Source organism: Xenopus laevis, chromosome 7L, assembly GCF_017654675.1.
Source record: "Xenopus laevis strain J_2021 chromosome 7L, Xenopus_laevis_v10.1, whole genome shotgun sequence".
NCBI classification, from domain to species: Eukaryota; Metazoa; Chordata; class Amphibia; order Anura; family Pipidae; genus Xenopus; species Xenopus laevis.
The window spans coordinates 109,009,865-109,030,449 of NC_054383.1; the positions used below are offsets into that span (position 1 = coordinate 109,009,865).

At 40.2% G+C, this 20,585-nt stretch overlaps 1 protein-coding gene across 2 annotated transcripts; it reads left to right on the forward strand.

The window, feature by feature from the left end:
* The first annotated feature begins 888 nt into the window (after positions 1 to 888).
* Positions 889 to 20,223, forward strand: LOC108696656 (splicing factor U2AF 65 kDa subunit). 2 transcript variants are annotated; one of them, XM_018226196.2, is made up of 11 exons: positions 889 to 1,152; positions 7,142 to 7,277; positions 7,362 to 7,465; positions 8,816 to 8,967; positions 11,265 to 11,381; positions 12,224 to 12,362; positions 12,710 to 12,816; positions 13,737 to 13,859; positions 16,873 to 16,959; positions 18,309 to 18,557; positions 19,354 to 20,223. In XM_018226196.2, exons 1-11 carry the CDS (start codon positions 1,104 to 1,106, stop codon positions 19,486 to 19,488), a joined length of 1,398 nt encoding a protein of 465 aa, XP_018081685.1. In that variant the 5' UTR covers positions 889 to 1,103; the 3' UTR covers positions 19,489 to 20,223. The 2 variants fall into 2 exon arrangements, with proteins under 2 accessions (XP_018081685.1, XP_018081686.1); XM_018226197.2 differs by having other exon boundaries at positions 12,710 to 12,789.
* The last annotated feature ends 362 nt before the right edge of the window (positions 20,224 to 20,585 follow it).

Here is a 20,585-nt window from a genome sequence, read left to right on the forward strand (position 1 = left end):
TAACCACTTGCCTTTTGTTTCAGAATATCACTCTCTACATGGTACCAACGTTCAACAACCACTTTAACCTTGTATTCTCCATTGGAAGTGTTTTAATTGACTTTTGTCATTGTTGAAGAATATACCTGACTGCAGCATCCCTATAAGGCCACTCAGATACGGGCTAATTAAGCCCAGGTAGCTTCCATTTATAAAAGGCTGCATGCTCGGCTGTCTACAACACCATCTTAAAAGGGTGGTTCACCTTTGAGATAACTGTTAGTATGATGTAGAGAGTGATATTCTGAGACAATTTGCAATTGGTTTTCTTTTTTTATTATTTGTGGTTTTTGAGTTATTTCGCTTTTTATGTTGCAGCTGTTCAATGTGCATTTTGAGGAATGTGGTTGCTAGGGTGCAATTTCCCCCAGCAACCATGCACTGATTTGAATAAGAGACTGGAATATGAATAGGAGAAAGTCTGAATAGAAGGATCAGTAATAAAAAGTAGCAATAACAATACATTTGTAGCCGTACAGAGCATTTGGTTTTTTTTTCGATGGAGTCAGTGACCCTCATTTAAAAGCTGAAAAGATTCAGAAGAAAAAGGCAAATAACTATAAAACTAAACAATATAAATAACGAAGACCAATTGAAAAGTTGCTTAGCTACCCCCCCCTCCCCTCTTTAATTGCTCATTTTGTTTCCAAGTCAAAACGTTGCAAAAAAAACAAAGCTTTCCGTCGGCTGTATTTCATTCATATATTTCGACAGATGTACATTTGAACAAACCCTGCCCGCAGTTACGAAAACTGTCGAAGCGCCCGGAAGCCTTCCGATTCTAATCGGAAACAGACGAAGCCCTATTAAAGTCATCGCGAAGAAAGCCGATAGATAGTAAGCCACGCCCGAATCATTTCCGGAAGCAGTTGAAATCTTAACAAGACCCCGCCCCTCTACTTCGGGAAGCCGACAAGCAAGTTGGTGAGCGTGTTGCGGCTGCGTCGTCTTGTTCTTCTTCCTCCTCCCCCGCTCGTTCCTCAGAGAACAAGAGCGCGAGAAAAGACCGCTGGACTGGCTCTTGAGCACCGCTTGCCGCCGCCATCGCTACAAGGGGGACCATCATGTCCGACTTCGACGAGTTCGAGCGGCAACTGAATGAAAATAAGCAAGGTATGGTGTAACCGGGGGAGCCGCCGGCCTGGTGCCGTCTAGTGCGCGGCGTGGTGGGAAAAAGGGTAATGCGCGCGGTTGAGGCCTCGATGGGCGGAGTTATTCTTTACATAGCCCATTGGATAGGCCCCAGTGTGCTGCTCTTGCTGGCGTGGGCTTCCACAGTATCAGTTTTATTCACCTTTATTAGCCTGGCCACTGACTTATTCTATACAGAAGTCCCACAGCCCCTTTACCTCAATACCAAGTTTACCCACAGAAGAGAACACTGGGGTATGTGCTGGAGCTTTGTTTATTCCCACAATGTGTGCTAGGTAACTAAACTCCTCTTCCTAGTGTTCATCATTAAACCTAGATATATCAGTGCTTCACAAACCTTGTTCACTATCCCTTTGGCTGTTATTCTTTGTTCTCAAAGTAGGTGCCTTCTTTTTGTATTCCAGGCAAGTTCTGAAAACATAAAAAAAACAGATACATTGCCAAACAGTCTCCTGTAGGCTACCAGTCCACATAGGGGCTACCAAATAGCCAAGGGACTTTTTCATGTTTGTGTTGCTCCCCAACTGTTTTTATCTTTAAAGGAGTCTTTGACCCTTTACCAAAAAAACCTCCACCCCACATAGACCCCCCTCCCTTCACCCCCAGCCTAGCTGCCCCCCGGGGAAATGTTCCTAGCTTTTTAATTACCCCTCTGTGCAGATTCAGGGATTACGGTTCACCACAGCCATTTTCCGGGTCTTCAGTAAGCTGAGACGGAGGACAGCAAAGAGGTGCATGCGCAGTTGGAGCAATTTACCAGTTGGCGACAACTGCACATGCGCCGCAATAGACGAATTTTGCGAAAGAAGACCCAGAAGATGGCTGCAGTGAACTGCTATCCCTGAATCTTCACCAAGGGGGAAGTAAAAAGTTAGGGGCATTTCCCTTCGAGGGAGGGGGGTCTGTGTGGGGTGGGGGTAGGGTGTTTTTTTTGGTAACGCATTGAATTCTCCTTTAAATGTGGCTCACAGGTTAAAAAAAAGAAAAAGTTGGTGGGGGTCCCTGCTATATATCGATGTACAGATGGTCCCAAAGCATTGTTATAGGGTCGGACTGTAGGTCTGATGAAGGGGGTGTTACAGGACGGCAAGTTGTACAAACATTGTCCAACCAGGTGTTGTCTGTGTTCACTATTGTTTGGAGGCCTATAAAGTAACCATGTCTTTCCTCTGTATATTAGGGCTATTAAGCATATTGTTATTGGTAGTATATTCTAATGTTTTAAGGTCCTCATAGACGCAAAGCTTTTTCTTTGAACGACCGATTTTAGTGCAATCGGTCAAATTATCGTGAGGTGAGTGGGAATCGAATGATCTTGCGTCTAACGATTTTTCGTCCATCATCTGTCAGCAAATTGATCAACTAGGTTTAAGAATTTATCGGTCACAAAGAAATGTATCTATGTTAGCAGGACCAAGCAGGCAGCTCCCATCAGTTTTCCTGGCTTCAGCTAGACCATATCGTCTGAAATGGTCTTTTTAGTTGATGGACAAATCGTACATTTAATCAAGATAATCTTGTTCTCACGATAATGAAAATATCTTAGAAATCTTTACATCTATCGCCAGCTTTAGGTGTGCCAGTGTGTTGGTGTTGCTCCACTTATTTATACGCTTTAAAGGGATTCTCTCATGATTTTTATGATGTATTTTTTATTTCTAAATTACGCTGTTTACAAATAATTCACTCTACAATATAAAATGTAATTCCTGAACCAGCAAGTGTATTTTTTTTTAGTTGTAATATTGGTGTGTAGGCAGCCATTTCAGGTCATTTTGCCTGGTCATGTGCTTTCAGAAAGAGCCAACACTTGATGATGGAACGGCTGTTTCTCCTCAATGTAACTGAATGTGTCTCAGTGGGAAATGCTTTTACTATTGAGCGCTGTTCTTAGATCTACCAGGCAGCTGTTATCTTGTGTTAAGGTGCTGATATCTGGTTACCTTCCCATTGTTCTGTTGTTAGGCTGCTGGGGGGGGGGGGTGATTACTGCTGCACTGCAAGTTGGAGTGATATGAGTGATTGATGTTTATGAGAGCAGAAGTCACACGACTGGGGGCAGCTGGGAAACTGGCAATATGTCTAGCCCCATGTCAGATTTCAAAATTTAAATATAAAAAAAATCTGTTTACTCTTTCCAAACTGATTTCAGTGCAGAAATCTGTTGGAGCAGCCATATTAACGAATGCGTTTTGGGGGGGGGGGAAATCTCTGACAGTATCCCTTAAGGCTAGGGCCACACGGGAAGATTCAGGGAGATTGGTCGCCTGGTGACTAATCGCTGCGTCTTTGAGGCGACTAATCTCCCTGAATGGCTTGCTGGTATCTCGCACCCGCTAGCGCTAAAGTCGCCTGCACCTATTCACACGCGGCGATACATTTTTCAAAGTCGCTCAAAATTGTCTTGCACGGCAATTTTCAAACGAGTTTGAAAACCGCATTGCCGCGTGTGAATAGGTGCAGGCGACTTTAGCGCTAGCGGGTGCGAGATACCAGCAAGCCATTCAGGGAGATTAGTCGCCTCAAAGACGTGGCGATTAGTCGCCAGGCGACCAATCTCCCTGAAATCTTCCCCTGTGGCCTAGCCCTTAAAGTAGTAAAGGCAATCTGAGATACAGGAATTTGAAATGAAGTGCCTTTGTGGCTCTTGGGGAATGTCACCATGTAATAGTAAACTACACCGTTTAGACTAGTATTTCATTGATGTTTTTTAGTCTGGAGACTTCACTGTTTTCTGTTTATGCTAATATGCCCAAGTATTTTTTTTCTTAGTATGTAATGAGGGACTTTCTATTTTGTATGCATTATGCTAGATACATAAGTTATCCCTCTGCTTCCCTTTACAGCCCGTACCTGGGTTGACATGCAGTGTGCAATAATTTTGCTGCTCTTTACTGATCCATGACAAGTACATTCCAATTTGTGCATGTTATTGTCAAACTAAATTGTATTTTCTGGGAAAACTACATATTATCCAGTTTACTCATTCATTAAGTAATGTAGCAATGAACTCATGTTTTGTACATGTATCTGCATATTTCCCTCTTCTTAAAGGGATTCTGTCATGATTTTTATGATGTCTTTTTTTATTTCTAATGTGTTGGGGAGCTGATATCTAGGGATGTAGCGAACTGTTCGCCTGCGAACTTGTTCGCGCGAACATCGACCGTTCGCGTCCGCCTAATGTTCGCGAACGTTTGGGAACGTTCGCAATTTGAGTTCGCGACCATTCGACCGCTAAAATCGACCGATTTCCATTCGTTCGACCGATTTCCATTCGTTCGAACGATTAAAATCCCTCGAACGTTCGATTCGAATGAAAATCCTTCGATCGAACGATGAAAATCCTTCAAACGTTTGAATCGAACGAAAAATCCTTCGAACGTTCGAATCGAACGATTTTGCGGGTGTTCGAAGTTCGCGAACCGTTCGCATTTTTTGCCGGTGTTCGCGAACGGCGTTCGCGAACACCAAAACAGCAGTTCGCTACATCCCTACTGATATCTGATTAGCTTCCCATTATTCTGTTAGGCTGCGGGAGGGGGATGATATCGTTCCAATTTGCAGTAAAGAGTGACTGAAGTTTATCAGAGCACAAGTCACATGACTGGGGCAGCTGGGAAACTGGCAATATGTCTAGCCCCATGTCAGATTTCAAAATTAAATATAAAAAAAATCTTTGTTTTTTTGAGAAATGGATTTAAAGGGGAAGGAAACCTAGTCGGCGCAAATGTTGGAGATGTGCTTCAAGAATCTGGTAATACTCTTAACTGGACACTTGAAGCCAAATAGGCAATATGGCAAATAATTAAAATTTTATCAAGATGTCTTAAGGGTAAAGGGTGAAACTGTAGTATGTGCTTGGCACATTGGTATTAAAGGACCAGTAACAACAGCAAAACACTTTTGAAAAAATTTGTTAGTATGCTACGAAAAAAAAACCCAACACATATTAAACTTTAAAATCACTAAGTCTTTATTAAGAAATAACTTACCGAAACTTCACTTGCGCTCCTCTTCAGAAACTGCAACAGGGTGACGATCGATCGCGCAGAGTTCAATTTCTCCTCCTCGCCTATAAGGAAGGCAGGGAGGAGAAATGGAGCGCGGCACGATGGATCGCTGATCGCCTTTTCTGAAGTGGAGCGCAATCTGAGTTTCCGTAAGTTATTTCTTAATAAAAACTTAGCAATTTAAAAGTTCAATTTGTCTGTGGGTTTTTTTGTTCTATAGTAACTATTTTTTCTTTAAAAAAAAAATTTGTTACTGATCCTTTAAGTATTTCTAAACACTTGTGACCCATTTTCACCAGAACAGGAGCTGGTAGTGATATCTGTACTGCCATCATGGGACATTGAATAGCTGCATAGACCCAGGCTGTTTGATATCGCTTTAAAGCAGAAGAACAGTCTCTTTGATTTCACATATTCTGCAGTTTCCTTGTGTCTCTGGCTCCACGATGTTTAGAAAATTTCCTTTTAAAGGACCAGTAACACAATTTTTAAAAATAAAAAAAAACAAATGCATACATATTACTTACCTCCAATATGCTGATCTTTCCTGCTGTTTGGATAAGACATAGGAAAAAACTCAAACCGGCACTGTCCCACGGTGTCCAAAGGGTCTCCGCCATCTTCTTGCTGGTTCTCCTTCTCTTCTCCACTACGTGCGCGCTGCTGTGTCTCTCTTCCTGGACTGACGTCACTTCTGGTCACTTTTCTCTGCTCACGCTCACAGCTGACAGCCGTCCTGTTACATTATCTCCCTGCTCTTTTGCCCAGCAGTTATGTGCATTCCTCCAGCAGGTCTCTCTCTCCCCCTCCAGAATATTTTTGTCAAGATAATTTATCTTTTTTCCCCCCCCCGCACCCTTTACCTCCCCTCTCCCGGCACCCGTTCCTCCTCCTCCAGGCTTTTGTAACTCTGCAGCGTTTGTGTCCCCGCAGTGTTTCCCTCCCCTCTGCCGGCAGCTTTTCTGTCTCCTAAACTTTTCTCCCCGTAATCTTTCCTACCTGAGCATTTCTCCCCTCAGCCTCTCTGCCGGCAGCTTTTCTGTCCCAGCCTCTCTCTCCACGAAGCGTTTAAGTCCCTGCAGCATTCTGTCCTCTCAGCCTCCCTCTATCTGTGTGTGCAGCGCTTAAAATCCTCAGTCTTTCTCTTCGCGCAGCAGTTCACTCACCACTGCCTGCTTGGATGTTACCGGCTGCTCTGTGTTTTGACTTCCGGTTTCCCTACTTCCGGTTGTGTGTACAGCGTCGGGAGTGCGCACTGGTCGCCTTTTCGCCGTTTTCCATGTAATGGAGGAAAGGTATTTTGATTTATTTTTTAAAAAAAGCGCTAGGTGTGTTATATTAATTTATTAGGGCATGCCCATTATTTTTAACATGTAAAATGTATTTCTCAAATAAAAATTTTTGACGTTACTGGTCCTTTAAGGGCTATTCCACACGGGGAGATAGCCACGCGTTTGCGGTCGCGGCGACAAAGCGACGCGCCAGTCGCCGCGACCGGCGCAGGCGACAGTTTTGTATGGGCGCCTATGTAAAAACTCCTGTGCTAACCACACGAGGCGATGCGCTTTTCAACAGTCGCCTGAAAAAGCCTGGCGAGGCATTTTCAGGCGACTGTTGAAAAGCGCATCGCCTCGTGTGGTTAGCACAGGCGTTTTTACATAGGCGCCCATACAAAACTGTCGCCTGCGCCGGTCGCGGCGACTGGCGCGGCGCTTTGTCGCCGCGACCGCAAACGCGTGGCTATCTCCCCGTGTGGACTAGCCCTTAGCCCTCTTGGTTTATATAAGATATGTAAGTAGGTGTTTTTTTCTTTTTAGAAGGCAAAGATTGGAATCAAACTAATTAGTTTAGAGTTATGTTTTTTTAAATCTGATGAAGTGTACCTCCATGTTAAAGATTACACGCAAGTAATTGCAACAATTTTCTGGTACTTGTAGAAAGAGACAAGGAAAATCGCCATAAAAAACGCAGTCACAGCCGTTCTAGAAGCCGAGAACGGAAGCGACGAAGCCGTAGCAGAGAAAGACGAGCTAGAGAGCAACGAAGTGGATCCAAGGATCGGAGGCGACGCAGGTAAACTAGTAGAGATATCTCAAAACTATTGTGAAGGTTTGCTTACCCTTGAAATACTAAAGTATTCCCTTTTTTCTCGTTCAGTCGCTCACCAAGAAATGAGAAGAAAAAGAAGATCCGTAAATATTGGGATATTCCACCTCCTGGTTTTGAGCATATCACGCCTCTGCAGTATAAAGCCATGCAAGGTGATTTTAAACATTCAGTTATAATTCTCATCCTTTTGTTGTAGCTTTTGAAAACTTGTCAGTCATTCTCCAGTATTAGTTTTGAAATGATTTGTCTGATTTTCCTTTTTACCTGCAATAACTGCATACAAAGCTGAAAAAGGAGTCTGTATGATGCGCCATTCTCATGTTAGAGCTCTCTGGATAACAGATCTCATGTCTGTATAATTTTAATGGATGAATTTAGAAATGTGTTTGCAGTGGCTGATTTATCAATTTTATATATTTCTGTGTTTGGAGGTTAAAAGGAAACCGTGGGTTCAGGTTCTTTAGTCATAATTATTGGTGTGGCTTGCACCCAAATCCCTTTGTGTTGGGAGGGAGTGAGAAGGGGAAATTATTTTAATTTGCTTAGACAGTAGAGTGGCGTCTAGGTTACAAAAGGGGAAAAGCGGAGAAAGATGTAAGTCCATCTGTGTAATATGCTTTAGAAGGCCCTTCTCTTAAACATGCAGTGAAATTTTAGGCTCCAGTTCACAAAAATTACATTGTGCAACTACAGTGAGTCCAGAGAAGAGGTGAAGAATATATAAGGAGTGCTATATTTTGCTTTTCAGACAGGTTGTCAAGCTTGGGTTTGTTTTGTGCAAGACTACACGTTGGGCTAAAACCATGTGGGGGAGTCCCTTGTTCAAAGAAGTATCTGCTAAAAAGGCATCTTACTCTTGATGTGTACTGTGCAAGACAAAGACTTTGTAAAGCCTTTTTTTGTTTGAATAGAAGCCATTAAACTTTCATCTTGGGTATTCCCTTTCTTAAAGGAGATGATTTTTTGTGTAAATAAGCACGTACCAGTTAATTCTACTCATTTAGATATCGAAGAATTGTGCTTAAAAAAGTAGTTGTTCAGGCGGATTTATTGAATATTTCTGCAAAAACCCTAATAATTCCTTCCTTTCCCTTCCACTTCCTGCTCCCTGAATTTCCAGGCTGTGCAGGGTAGCCGGCGGCTCTCGGCTCACTGTAGGACAGGAACCAATCAGCAGCTAGCAGGACCTGATAGGGAACTGGCGCCTGTCTAAGCTTGTGCGTCTGCAGGGCTGTGAATGGCTGTCCCCCTCCTACTGTGCTTCTGGCACCTGTATCTAAAAGCATAGCAGGTGATCTTACAGCGAGTACAAAAACCTTGTGAATTGTTCGTATATTTGAATTTTGCATGGTTATTTATTGTTGGTATCATTTGTTAGATTTGTTTTCTTTCAAGGGTTTCATTCAATAAGCACTGAATTGTAAGCATCAGTAAAACACATCACTTTCAATTTGCACATTCTCAGTCCATGTATATTTTTTTTGCTTAACATTTTTTTCCAGCTGCGGGACAGATTCCAGCTACAGCTCTTCTTCCAACCATGACTCCAGATGGTCTGGCAGTTACTCCTACTCCAGTGCCTGTTGTGGGCAGTCAGATGACGAGGCAGGCCCGTCGACTCTATGTCGGAAATATTCCATTTGGAATCACTGAGGTATTTGCTCTTGCTATTGTTTCCTTGCTATAATAAAATATTGGCTTGTGAGCAACATGTTCCTCACCAACCCCTTGGATGTTGCTCCCACTGTCCCCAAAGAAGGTGCTTATTTTTGAATTTGTGGTTTGGAGGCAAGTTTTGGTTGCATAACAGCCAGGTTTACTGCCAAATCAAGCCTCATGTAGGCTGCCAGTCCTCATAGATGCTACCAATTGGCCAATTACAGCATCTATTTTATGCCACCCAGGAAAACTTTTAAGGGACACAACAGTTAATGGTGCTACTCAACCATACTTCTGCACTGAAATACATTTCTCAGAAGAGCAAACAGATTTTTTTTATATTCAATTTTGAAATCTGACATGGTGCTAGACATATTGTAAGTTTCCCAGCTGCCCCCAGTCATGTGACTTGTGCCTGCACTTTATGATGGAACTACTTTCTGGCAGGCTGTTATCTCTCCTACTTAATATAACTGAATCAGTCTCAGTGGGACTTGGCTTTTACTATTGAGTGTTGTTCTTAGATCTACTAGGGAGCTGTTATCTTGTTTTAGGGGGCTGCTATCTGGTTACCTTCCCATTGTTCTTTTGTTAGGCTGCTGGGGGGAGGGAGGGGATGATATGATTCCAACTTGCAGTAAAGAGTGACTGAAGTTTATCAGAGCACAAGTCACATGACTGGGGGCAGCTGGGAAACTGACAATATGTCTAGCCCCATGTCTGATTTCAAAATTGAATCTAAAAAAATCTGTTTGCTCTTTTGGATAATGGATTTCTGCTGGAGCAGCACTATTAACTGATGCGTTTTGAAAAAAATATGTTTTCCCATGACAATATCCCTTTAACTTTTCTTTTACATCTTAATGTAGCTAGTGGGTAAAAAAAAGTTGCCCCCCCCCCCCTGCTCTAAGGGACAATAGTGGTCTAAATTCACCAGCAACCACATACAATTCTCAAATTATGCCTGAATAAAGTATCACATGAGTACTGATGTCTTCTGTTCATTCTTGTGACGTGCACTCAAGCATTTTAAACTACACCTGTAAAAAAATAAATGTATTCAAGCTTACTGGTTGTACAATGACATTAAAGTTACAGGCCTTGTGCCATTTCAGGCCTGTAACTACCTCTGTTTGCAGGTACCATTGACTTAATAAACATTATATTTGGGTAAATTGTGACTGCAGTTTTTTGGCAGTTGGGGCAATTTTTTGGAGCTGTATTTCACAGATATCCCTGTGTACAGTGGGGTCAGAAAGATTGGCTTGGCAGTTGGTGACTTACTGAAAGACTAGATTGAGAGCCAGTGTCAGAGGTCATTGTAACATTACTCAATTACAAACAATGGACCTTGACGGAGCACCTTTGTTGAGTTCTGTTAAATAGCAGTTTAAGGGGCAGATTTATCAAGGGTCAAGTTGATGGGAGTTTTTAAAACTCCCATGAACTTGAAATTCGACCAATTGAAATTTATTTACAAAATCTAATTTTCAGAACTCTGGTGAATTGGATCAACCAGAAAACTCAAATAGAATTCGCATCAAATTCAATGACGTCTCATTGACTAAAAGCAATTCGGCAGGTTTTTAGATGGCGAAAAACCGAATTTTAAGAATTCCCTAGTCAAATTTGACAGTTTTGGACATAAAAAATTCAATTTTCACTTCAACCCTTGATAAATCAGCCCATTAATCTAGTTGACACAGGTAAGGTATTAGGCAACTGCTTTGACCACACTAATTTCATAAGTGGTCTTTCGGTGTTGTGCAGAGAAACAGGTGGGTTTTTTAAGACAGTGTCCCATCTCCATGGTACTTAAAAAGTTTTTGTTTTACATTTGGTTATGATACACATTGCTTAACCCTACATTTTGAAACTATGGGTAATGGGTATCCGGTTTTTGCTTTTTTATTTTTTTGGAAATGGTACTATTATGTAAAGGAACAATTGTAATATGGCCCTACACTTGTAATCTAATAAAGTTTCAAACTTTTTTTCAAATTTTTCCAGCAGTTAGCATGGTTTTTGCAGAAATGGCTACTTTTTGTTGAATTACAACAATATAAACAACTTTAATTTTAAAAGAAACCTTTTCTATTTGAAAAACAAGATCAAAGATATTTCCATTTCTTTTTAAAGTGAAAATTGTGGGGCTGAAATCCCTTCGTAGCAAAATAAGTTTGCTACCATCGTGCAAGGCAAGTAGGACATTCTAGATCTTAAACCTGCTCTTTGTTGCTATTAACTGGGATATCAGACCACTTATATCTCTCTCTTCTCCTTACCTTGCAGGAGGCAATGATGGACTTCTTTAATGCTCAGATGCGACTTGGTGGATTGACTCAAGCACCTGGAAATCCTGTACTGGCTGTTCAAATCAATCAAGACAAAAATTTTGCCTTTTTGGAGGTAAGTTGCGGTGGGAAGTGGGTTTCTGTCCAATGGGAGTGCATGTATAACACTTCTATTTAAAGGTACAGTAACACCAAAAAATGAGTGTTTTAAAGTAATGAAAATATCATGTACTGTTGCCCTGCATTGGTAAAACTGGTGTGTTTTGCTGTGTAGCAATAGCGGAAATCGAAAAAAGGCTATATGGCACAGGTTAAATAGTGGATAACAGTTAACACCATTATGTTCTACAGAGCTTATCTGCTGTGTAACCTGAGCCATTTCTCCTTTGAATGGCTGCCCCCATGGCTACACAGCATAATATTTATATAAACAATAGTAGTAATCCTAAAGCACTCATCCGTTTTACCAGTGCAAGGCAACACTGCATTATATTTTTATTACTTTACAACAATTTAATTTTGTTATTCATTTAATTGCATCCACCTTCCCTCTTCTATGACTCAATTATTTTATGGTAGTGGTAATGTTTTTCTTTTTACAAGGGTTGCATTTGTGGTGAATGCTCACTGTGAACACTCACATACTAAAGCATGTTATGTATAATCACTCTGGAAGAAGAATGCCACTGCATTTCCACACAAGGAGTGCTCTTTGTAGCTTCACATTTTAAGTTGTCTGCATCCACAGTGCTTGAAGTGGTTGCCGGTGCGTGTTCATAATCATTCGCAGAACCCTCCAATGCTCATGTTGACTTTCAGATAAAGAATACTATTCCAGAACCAAATTTATAAATATCACATCAGTGAATTGCTTAACCACTGACTTTTTTTCTTTTTAAATCAAACTTTCCTTTATTTGCTAGACTAATCAACATTTTCCCCTTTTTTTTTTTTTAGTTTCGTTCTGTTGATGAAACCACACAGGCAATGGCTTTTGATGGGATCATTTTTCAAGGCCAGTCTCTTAAAATTAGGCGCCCTCATGATTACCAGCCTTTACCAGGCATGTCTGAAAACCCATCTGTGTATGTACCAGGTAAGCTGCTCCTACACCTGATTAAAATGTTCCTTGTACAAGTATATGGAGAATTCTACCTCCACTGTGCATCATTACATTTTATATTTAGGTTATTTTTCCTTCCTTCTGCTAGGTTTTTAGGATTATGCTGCTTTAACATTATTTAGGTTCCCGATGCAAGCTTTAGTTTTATAGTGGTTTTAGTAATATGAAAATATAATGGCTTATTTTACTTACCAGAACACAGTACCGTCTGTTATTACAGAGACTGCAGTTCCAGCCAGGACTTCAGAGCAAAAAAAGGCATAAATGGAATGGTGGTTTGTTTTTTTTTCTCTTTCCAAATATCCATCCTTTCTTAACAGGGGTGGTTTCCACAGTTGTCCCTGACTCTGCACACAAGCTATTCATTGGAGGTTTACCCAACTATCTGAATGATGACCAGGTAACCATGGAGTCATTAAGCCTATGGGTTGGTAATTTCAGGCTTACTTATTTGTTATTTTTCATACCTGGGAATGTTTCAATTTGGCTTTCCCATCAATCTGAACTGAGGTCTGTAATATGGACCACTCCCCTAATGTGTTCCGTTGCATCCAGCCTTCCCGTAAGCAATGCCAGCAGGAAGGCAATATGGTTGAATGGACACACAAAATACTAGTCCCCTAATCAAAGTGTGGAGCCACACTAGCAAATGGCCCAGGAAGCTGTGCTATTTCTACTGGCACTGCACTTGTTAGGGGATAAGTGGGTTGTGTGGGGCTCAGTGCAGCATATTGCACTTCACCATCTAAAATATTTTGGGTGGGCTTGTGAACTAACCTTTATTTTTCAGCTTTCTGGCACTAAACTAATTTTTCCTTAGGTAAAACCAAGTTACAGTGTTGGTTTGCTTATTAAAATAGCTGTGCACCAAATCCACTATTTTGAATTTGGCTGAACCCCTAAATTCTTTGCAAAATATTCAGCCGAACTAGATCCTAATCTGCATCTGCAAATTAGGATGGGAAGGGGAACCATTTTTTTACTTCCATGTTTTGTGACAGTCACACAATTTCCCTCCACACCCTAATTTGCATATGCAAATTTGGATATGGTTTGGCCGGGCAGAAGGATTTGGCTGAATCCTGCTGACAAAGGCTGAATCCTGGATTCGGTGCATCCCTAATGTAATTACAGCTCTTGTACATGGAAAACTCTGTTTTGGAGAGCCTGTATTTCCTTAGGTATAATAACTGACTTGTTTTATTATAAGGCCACAGCCTGCAGGCTTCACTGACTTTATGCCTTCTCTTTCTAGGTTCTGTAAATATTCTATATAACTGAATGTTTAAAGCATTCATTTTCCCCTGTCGCTCAGTAAATAACCTTTTGGATTATTTTCATTCACAGGTCAAAGAATTGCTTACATCTTTTGGGCCTTTAAAAGCATTTAATTTGGTAAAAGACAGTGCCACAGGCCTATCAAAAGGTTATGCCTTTTGTGAATACGTGGATATTAATGTTACAGATCAGGTAAGAAATATGTTTAAAAACTTAATCTTTTACAGTGATTTTTATCAGACAATTCTAGCATTAGTAAATCTGGAGTGCCAAAACTGGCAGTGTGATTTCATTTATTAGCACTAGGAAAAAGAGTGCACAACAAATTTTCTCACAAGCTCAAGTTAAAATATAACCCGTTCCCAACCCATAACCCAACGATAACATTTTGCCTTTGATCTTTTCTTAGTCACATTTATCCAGGGTCGAATTTCAAATTTGTTTTTTTTTGTTTTTTTTTTTTAAAGTCCCTTAAATGCAAAAATCGACTGGAGGGTTATTTGACGATTTTTAGCGACCCCTTAAATTCGATTTGAATTCGACTAAACTCTGTTCATGTTTTTTCTCAGTAAAAATTTGCAGGCTACAAATTGTTCACTGGACCTCACCTATTGATTTATAAAGAAATTTAGCAGCTTTTAGGTGGCAAATAGTCGAATTATAACTCTTAAAGGGAGTTTGATTAATCTTGAAAACTGTATTAGAATTTTTTTAAAAAAACTTGAGTTTGGATAATTCCCTAGTCGAATTTGACAGTTTTGACCATGACAGAATTGAATGTTCTAATTTTTAATTCAACCCTTAATCTACCCCTTTAAAGTTATTTAAAGGGATACTGTCATGGAAAAACATGTTTTTTACAAAATGTATCAGTTAATAGTGCTACTACAGCAGAATCCTGCATTGAAATCAGTTTTTCAAAACAAGAAATGGATTTTTTTATATCTAATTTTAAAATTTGCTATGGGGCTAGACATTTTGACATTTCCCAGCTGCCCTCAGGTCATGTGACTTGTGCTCCTCCCTCCTACAAGCTGCTGTAATGTAAATAGAGCCTTGTGTGCTGAGCCTGTCAATTGAACAATAGGCAGGAATCAAAATAAGCTCTCACTGACACCACTTCAGAAGGACTGAAATAAGATAGTCCTGTGATCACTGCCCCCACTTACATTTCAAAAAGAAATATATATATATTCACACACACAAATTATTTTGGGCACTGGAAAAAATATTTTATATAGATAGTTTATTATATTTGTTTACACAAAAATGAATGGCAGAAACACAGGAGTACACTCCCAGGACTGATGACAGGGAATAGAAAAAAAGGATAAAATAAGGACATACTTGAAAACGAGGAAAACTTAGGAGGAAGTCTAGGAAGGGTTAAAATAGCTCAGGAGAAAGGAGGCAGTAAGTAGTTAATGAAAAAAGAAGTATTGCAGGCAGGAAAGGACAAGGTCTGTGTGAGGTGGATAGCAGAGGGAACTCACAGCTCCTTTACCTCATCTAGTAACCAGTAAAACTAACTAGGAAGGCAGCAAGGAGAGAACGTTCCCCCCCCCTCCAAAGGAATGCAGAGAACAAACTTACAGAACGGCAGGAGCTTTGATAGTGTCTGTGGGAGGAGGGGCTGTTAGTGCAGCTGTAGAGCAGAACGTAGGAATGTGAAAGTAATTGCTTCCCTGCAAACCATGTGACCTCTCTCCTCCAAACATCACACGCATGGGCAGAGAGGGGAGGGGGAGTGTACAGCTGGATTCTCATGTCGTAGTGCGACCTGGCTTTTCATTACAGAGTGGCTGCCTCCAAGCACACAGGTAATGCTGTGCCTGCTGTTAGAGCAGCACAGGATGAATGTGTAATGGGCAGAAATGGAAGCCCCCATGACAAAATACAAACTAAAATAACTTATGCATGGATTTGTGGATTAACATTTTATTTGCCAGACAGTGTTTATAGATGTGTGTTTTTTATAAAAATGCAAAAGAAAAAAAAAGTTTAAAATGACGACAGATTCCCTTTAACTTTCAGTTCTGTGACTCTCCAGTTTGAAATTTCAGCAGCTTTATCTGTTTGCTAGACTTACACTAGTAACCAGGCATCTGGTTTGGAATTCAGAATGGGCAGGCAACTAGTGGGGGGGAAAAAAGTGTGCAAAAATGTAGCTTTGCAGTGAATATGTTTTGCTAAAAACAAGAGAAAGCAGTAAAACCCCACACTACCTGACTAAAATTAATTGAGATCTAATTATATAAGTGCTTAGTGCTATTATAAACATATGCTTAGTTCTCAATCAATTTAGCACCAACATACAATTAATGGTATTGTATTGTGTTAATACAAATAATTATGATTAAAGTGCTTAAGTGCTATAAAATAGGCGCTGTGACCTTCAACAAAATGTATCTACACACAATTGATGAATAATCTAAAAGTTCATGGTTCTTATATGAATTAAATAAGGTGCTAGTGCTGTAGTTATAATTTTAAAGTGAGTTCATGGTATCAAACAATTAAAAATAGAGTCAGCAATTCATGAATAAAAGTTAGAAATTAGAAAATAGTATAGAGGTGGAGTTGTCCCGAAAAAACTAGCTGCGTTGTTCTAAGCCCTGGGACACCACTCGTGGGAGTTTCTTCGGGACAACTCCACCTCTATACTATTTTCTAATTTCTAACTTTTATTCATGAATTGCTGACGCTTTATTTTTAATTGTTTGATACCATGAACTCGCTTTAAAATTATAAACTACAGCAATTATTTGTATTAACACAATCGATTGAAATACCATTAATTGTATGTTGGTGCTAAATTGATTGAGAACTAAGCATATGTTTATAATAGCACTAAGCACTTATATAATTAGATCTCAATTAATTTTAGTAAAGTAGTGTGGGGTTTTACTGCTTTCTCTTGTTTTTAGTATCCCTATTCTGGTTTATATACCTCTACACAGCCTGAAATTGGGTAATACAAGTGAGTGAACATTAATTACAAGTGAACTATATTTTTGTTTGTGATCTGAGTGAATATGTTTTGGTTACTGTAGTTAACAATTGGCAGTCCAGTTGGTACACGTTTGGCCTATTACTTTGACTACTAGACAATTGCCATTCGGGACTTGTTCATTTGTTACATATTAGTTTATCACTGCACAGTTGGTAAGATCTGTGCCTGCTTGACCAAATTTTATTTCCCTAGGCAATTGCTGGACTCAATGGGATGCAACTGGGTGATAAAAAGCTTTTGGTGCAGAGGGCGAGTGTTGGAGCTAAGAATGCAACTCTGGTAAGGATACGTTTTAATCCCACCAATTGTTTACACATTATAAAGCTTTATTCTAAACTACTTCTAATTCTCCATCTTAAATGATTCCCCCATCCCCCCCAGGTTGGTTTCAAGCATCAAATATTTTAATTTTTGGTACATTAAATAGCTGTGTAAATTCTTGTGTTGAGCAAGGGCCACTCAGGCAGATAATTTACGTACTGAAAGTATACCCTGTTCTTCCTTCAATAGCTTGGAAGTCTACAAAATTAGAAATAATACCCATGAAGTTATTTAGAATAAGCACTGATTAGTTTACTCTAAATGCTGACTTGATCAGGGGCATCTTTTAACCAGCGATGATTTAGAAGAGTTTTCCTTGATTAAGGACTCTTACACATGAGCGTTTTTACCTGCGCTCCCCTGCGTTCCGTTTTTCGGCGTTCAGTCGCAGGGGAGCGCAGGAATAGACGCATTTAATTATTTCAAATGGGGCTGTACTCACACAGGCGCATGTAGGCGCCGAACGCAGGAAAAATCCAGCATGTTGCGTCTCAACCTGCGTTCGGCGCCTACATGCGCCTGTGTGAATACAGCCCCATTTGAAATAATTAAATGTGTCTATTCCTGTGCTCCCCTGCGGCTGAACGCCGAAAAACGGAACGCAGGGGAGCGCAGGTAAAAACGCTCATGTGTAAGAGCCTTATATTTTCTATAAGTTAAGCTGTCATTTTTAGCGGAATGTTGAGAACTGTTTATGTGCATTTTGTACAGTTTAACCGCACAGATGCCTATGCTGATAGGCCAAAGGAAGTGGCACGGCTTTAGTCACTTCAGAGGCAACTCGTGGTCATCCACACACACAGGGCTGATCTTAGAATCCTGTTTCTGAACCTAGGGTGTCTACATTTTTCTGGACTACAACTCCCAGCATGCTTTTACTACTGATTAGGGATGCACCGAATCCAGGATTAGGCTCGGGATTCTGGCTTTTTCAGCAGGATTTGGCTGAATCCTCATGCCTGGCTGAACCAATTCCTAATTTGCATATATAAATTAGGGGTGGGTAGGGAAATCACGTGACTTAATCACAAAATAATTTCTCCTTGCCCCTAATTTGCATAATTAGGATTCGGTTCGGTATTCCGCCAACGCTTACGCAAAGGATTCAGGGATTTGGCCGATTCCCAAATAGTGGATTTCGTGCAGTAAAATTGTACCCCATGGATAGAACGGTGCTGTTAAGCAGTGGCTGGTTAAACTGTCCCATGATTACTCCGTGTATGGCCAACAGCACACACCTAGTAATTGGCACAGTTCAGGAATGTGTGCATTGCTTTCTAATGTTCTGACTTTTTTTCCCATTTCAGAGCACAATAAACCAGACACCAGTGACCCTTCAAGTCCCTGGTCTTATGAGTTCCCAGGTGCAGATGGGTGGTCATCCAACTGAAGTGTTGTGCCTAATGAATATGGTGCTGCCAGAAGAACTGATAGATGATGATGAGTATGAGGAGATAGTGGAGGATGTTAAAGATGAGTGTGGCAAATACGGCGCTGTCAAGTCACTTGAAATTCCACGGCCAGTGGATGGAGTTGAAGTGCCAGGATGCGGCAAGGCAAGTGCTTTTATACTCTTGTGCGGGTATCCGTTCCAGCATTGGCGAATGTCATGTTTTTTTTTATTTAAAGGGATACTGTAGTGGGGAAAATGTTTTTTCAAAATGCATCAGTTAATAGTGCTGCTCCAGCAGAATTCTGCACTGGAATCCGTTTCTCAAAAGAGCAAACCGATCTAATTTTGATATCTGACATGGACTAAACATTGTTTCCCAACTGCCCCATGTCATGTGACTTGTGCTCTGATAAACTTCAGTCACTTTACTGCTGTACTGCAAGTTGGAAGGGATCTCAACCCTCCCTTTCTCCCCAGCAGCCTAACAGAATATCGGGAAGGTAACCAGATAACATCTCCCTAACACAAGATAACAGCTGCCCAGTAGATATAAGAACAGCACTCAATAGTAAAAGAACGGAAACCCTACTTGAAGGACCCTCCTCAAAGGGATACTGTGTTTATTTTTAACACATCAGTTAATAGTGCTGCTCCAGTAGAATTCTGCACTGAAATCCATTTCTCAAAAGAGCAGATTTTTTTTATATTTTTTATATTTAAGTTTAAAATCCGACATGGGGCTATTGTCAGTTTCCCAGCTGCCCCCAGTCATGCCTACACACCAATATTACAACTAAAAAAAATAAACTTGCTTGTTCAGGAATGCAATTTTATATGGTAGAGTGAATTATTTGCAGTGTAAACAGTGTAATTTAGAAATAACTAAATCATGACAATCCTATATATCTTGCCAATTTTTGACAATGTTAAATGTATAATGATATAAATTTGTGTTTCAGATCTTTGTAGAATTTACGTCGGTCTTTGATTGTCAGAAAGCCATGCAAGGACTCACTGGGCGCAAATTTGCTAACAGAGTGGTGGTTACAAAATACTGTGATCCCGATGGTTACCACCGCCGTGATTTCTGGTAGAATGGAAGTGACGTGATGGACTGGAAGAGATGAGCGAGAGGATCCAGAGGCTGGGGGAATATCAAAAGGACCTTCATTTTATTGTTTTTTCTTTTTGCAGGAGGCTTTTTTTTTTTTTGTTTTTTGACTTGTTTATATTTTCATGGCCAAATGTTACTTTATCCCTCTCTGAAACATCATGACCACCTCACTAATACTTTTTAAGGAATTAAAATTTGACACACAATGTAAAATAACCCTGGAACCTCCATTGCCCCTGCCCCCATGAACAATCTCAGCGGTGCTTATACTGTAGTAAAATGTCTTTTTCTTCATTTTCTTTCCGTGACCGTTTCATATTTGCAAAGGCAAAATTGCTCATTAAACATTTTTTGTTGTATTTTACTTTTTATTCTTAACAGAGTGTTTGGATTTTTTTTTTTTTTTTTTCAAGCCATCTCAATTAAATGTTTTCATCTTTCCCAGGGGTGTTTTTACCTATACTGACCGAAATATTTCATTGAAGCAAAATGGTTTCCACAAATGCTTCTAACTCCTGAATGACAAGCGGCAGCGTCTGATGTGTAGTGTGTCCCAAACCTGCTCCTCCAGTCTTGCAGACTTAAACCTAGAATGTGTGATTTCTAAAGCCAGCCAGAGAGAGCTCGGCATTTCTTTATTTGTCTTGTATCTGTATTGTCTCCAAATTGATGAAGTAAAGGTTATTTGCTAGCAATTAAACTTGTTTTATTTACATATTACTGCTTCCTCTTTTTTACCCAATATACTGCTGCTTCAGTAAGTGTTTCTGTGTTTATATATGATCTGTTAATCTGCTCTTGATTTGTTTGCTACAGAAGCTCAATATTTGGCCATAGACACAGATTTTTAGTGTGTGCGTGGCAGCCTTACACTATCAAACAATATCCATGTGCAGTAGAATTCCTCATTTTACATTTTCATGGGACCAGAAAGAAAGATATAAAATGAGGGAAATGTATTGTGCATAATATAGAGGTGTCAAATGAGGGAAAACTTAAAATCAGGGGAAGTAAAACTGACGTTTCAATATTCTATGAATTTTGGTTTGAGGAAAAATGTCAATTTAGTCGGGTGAA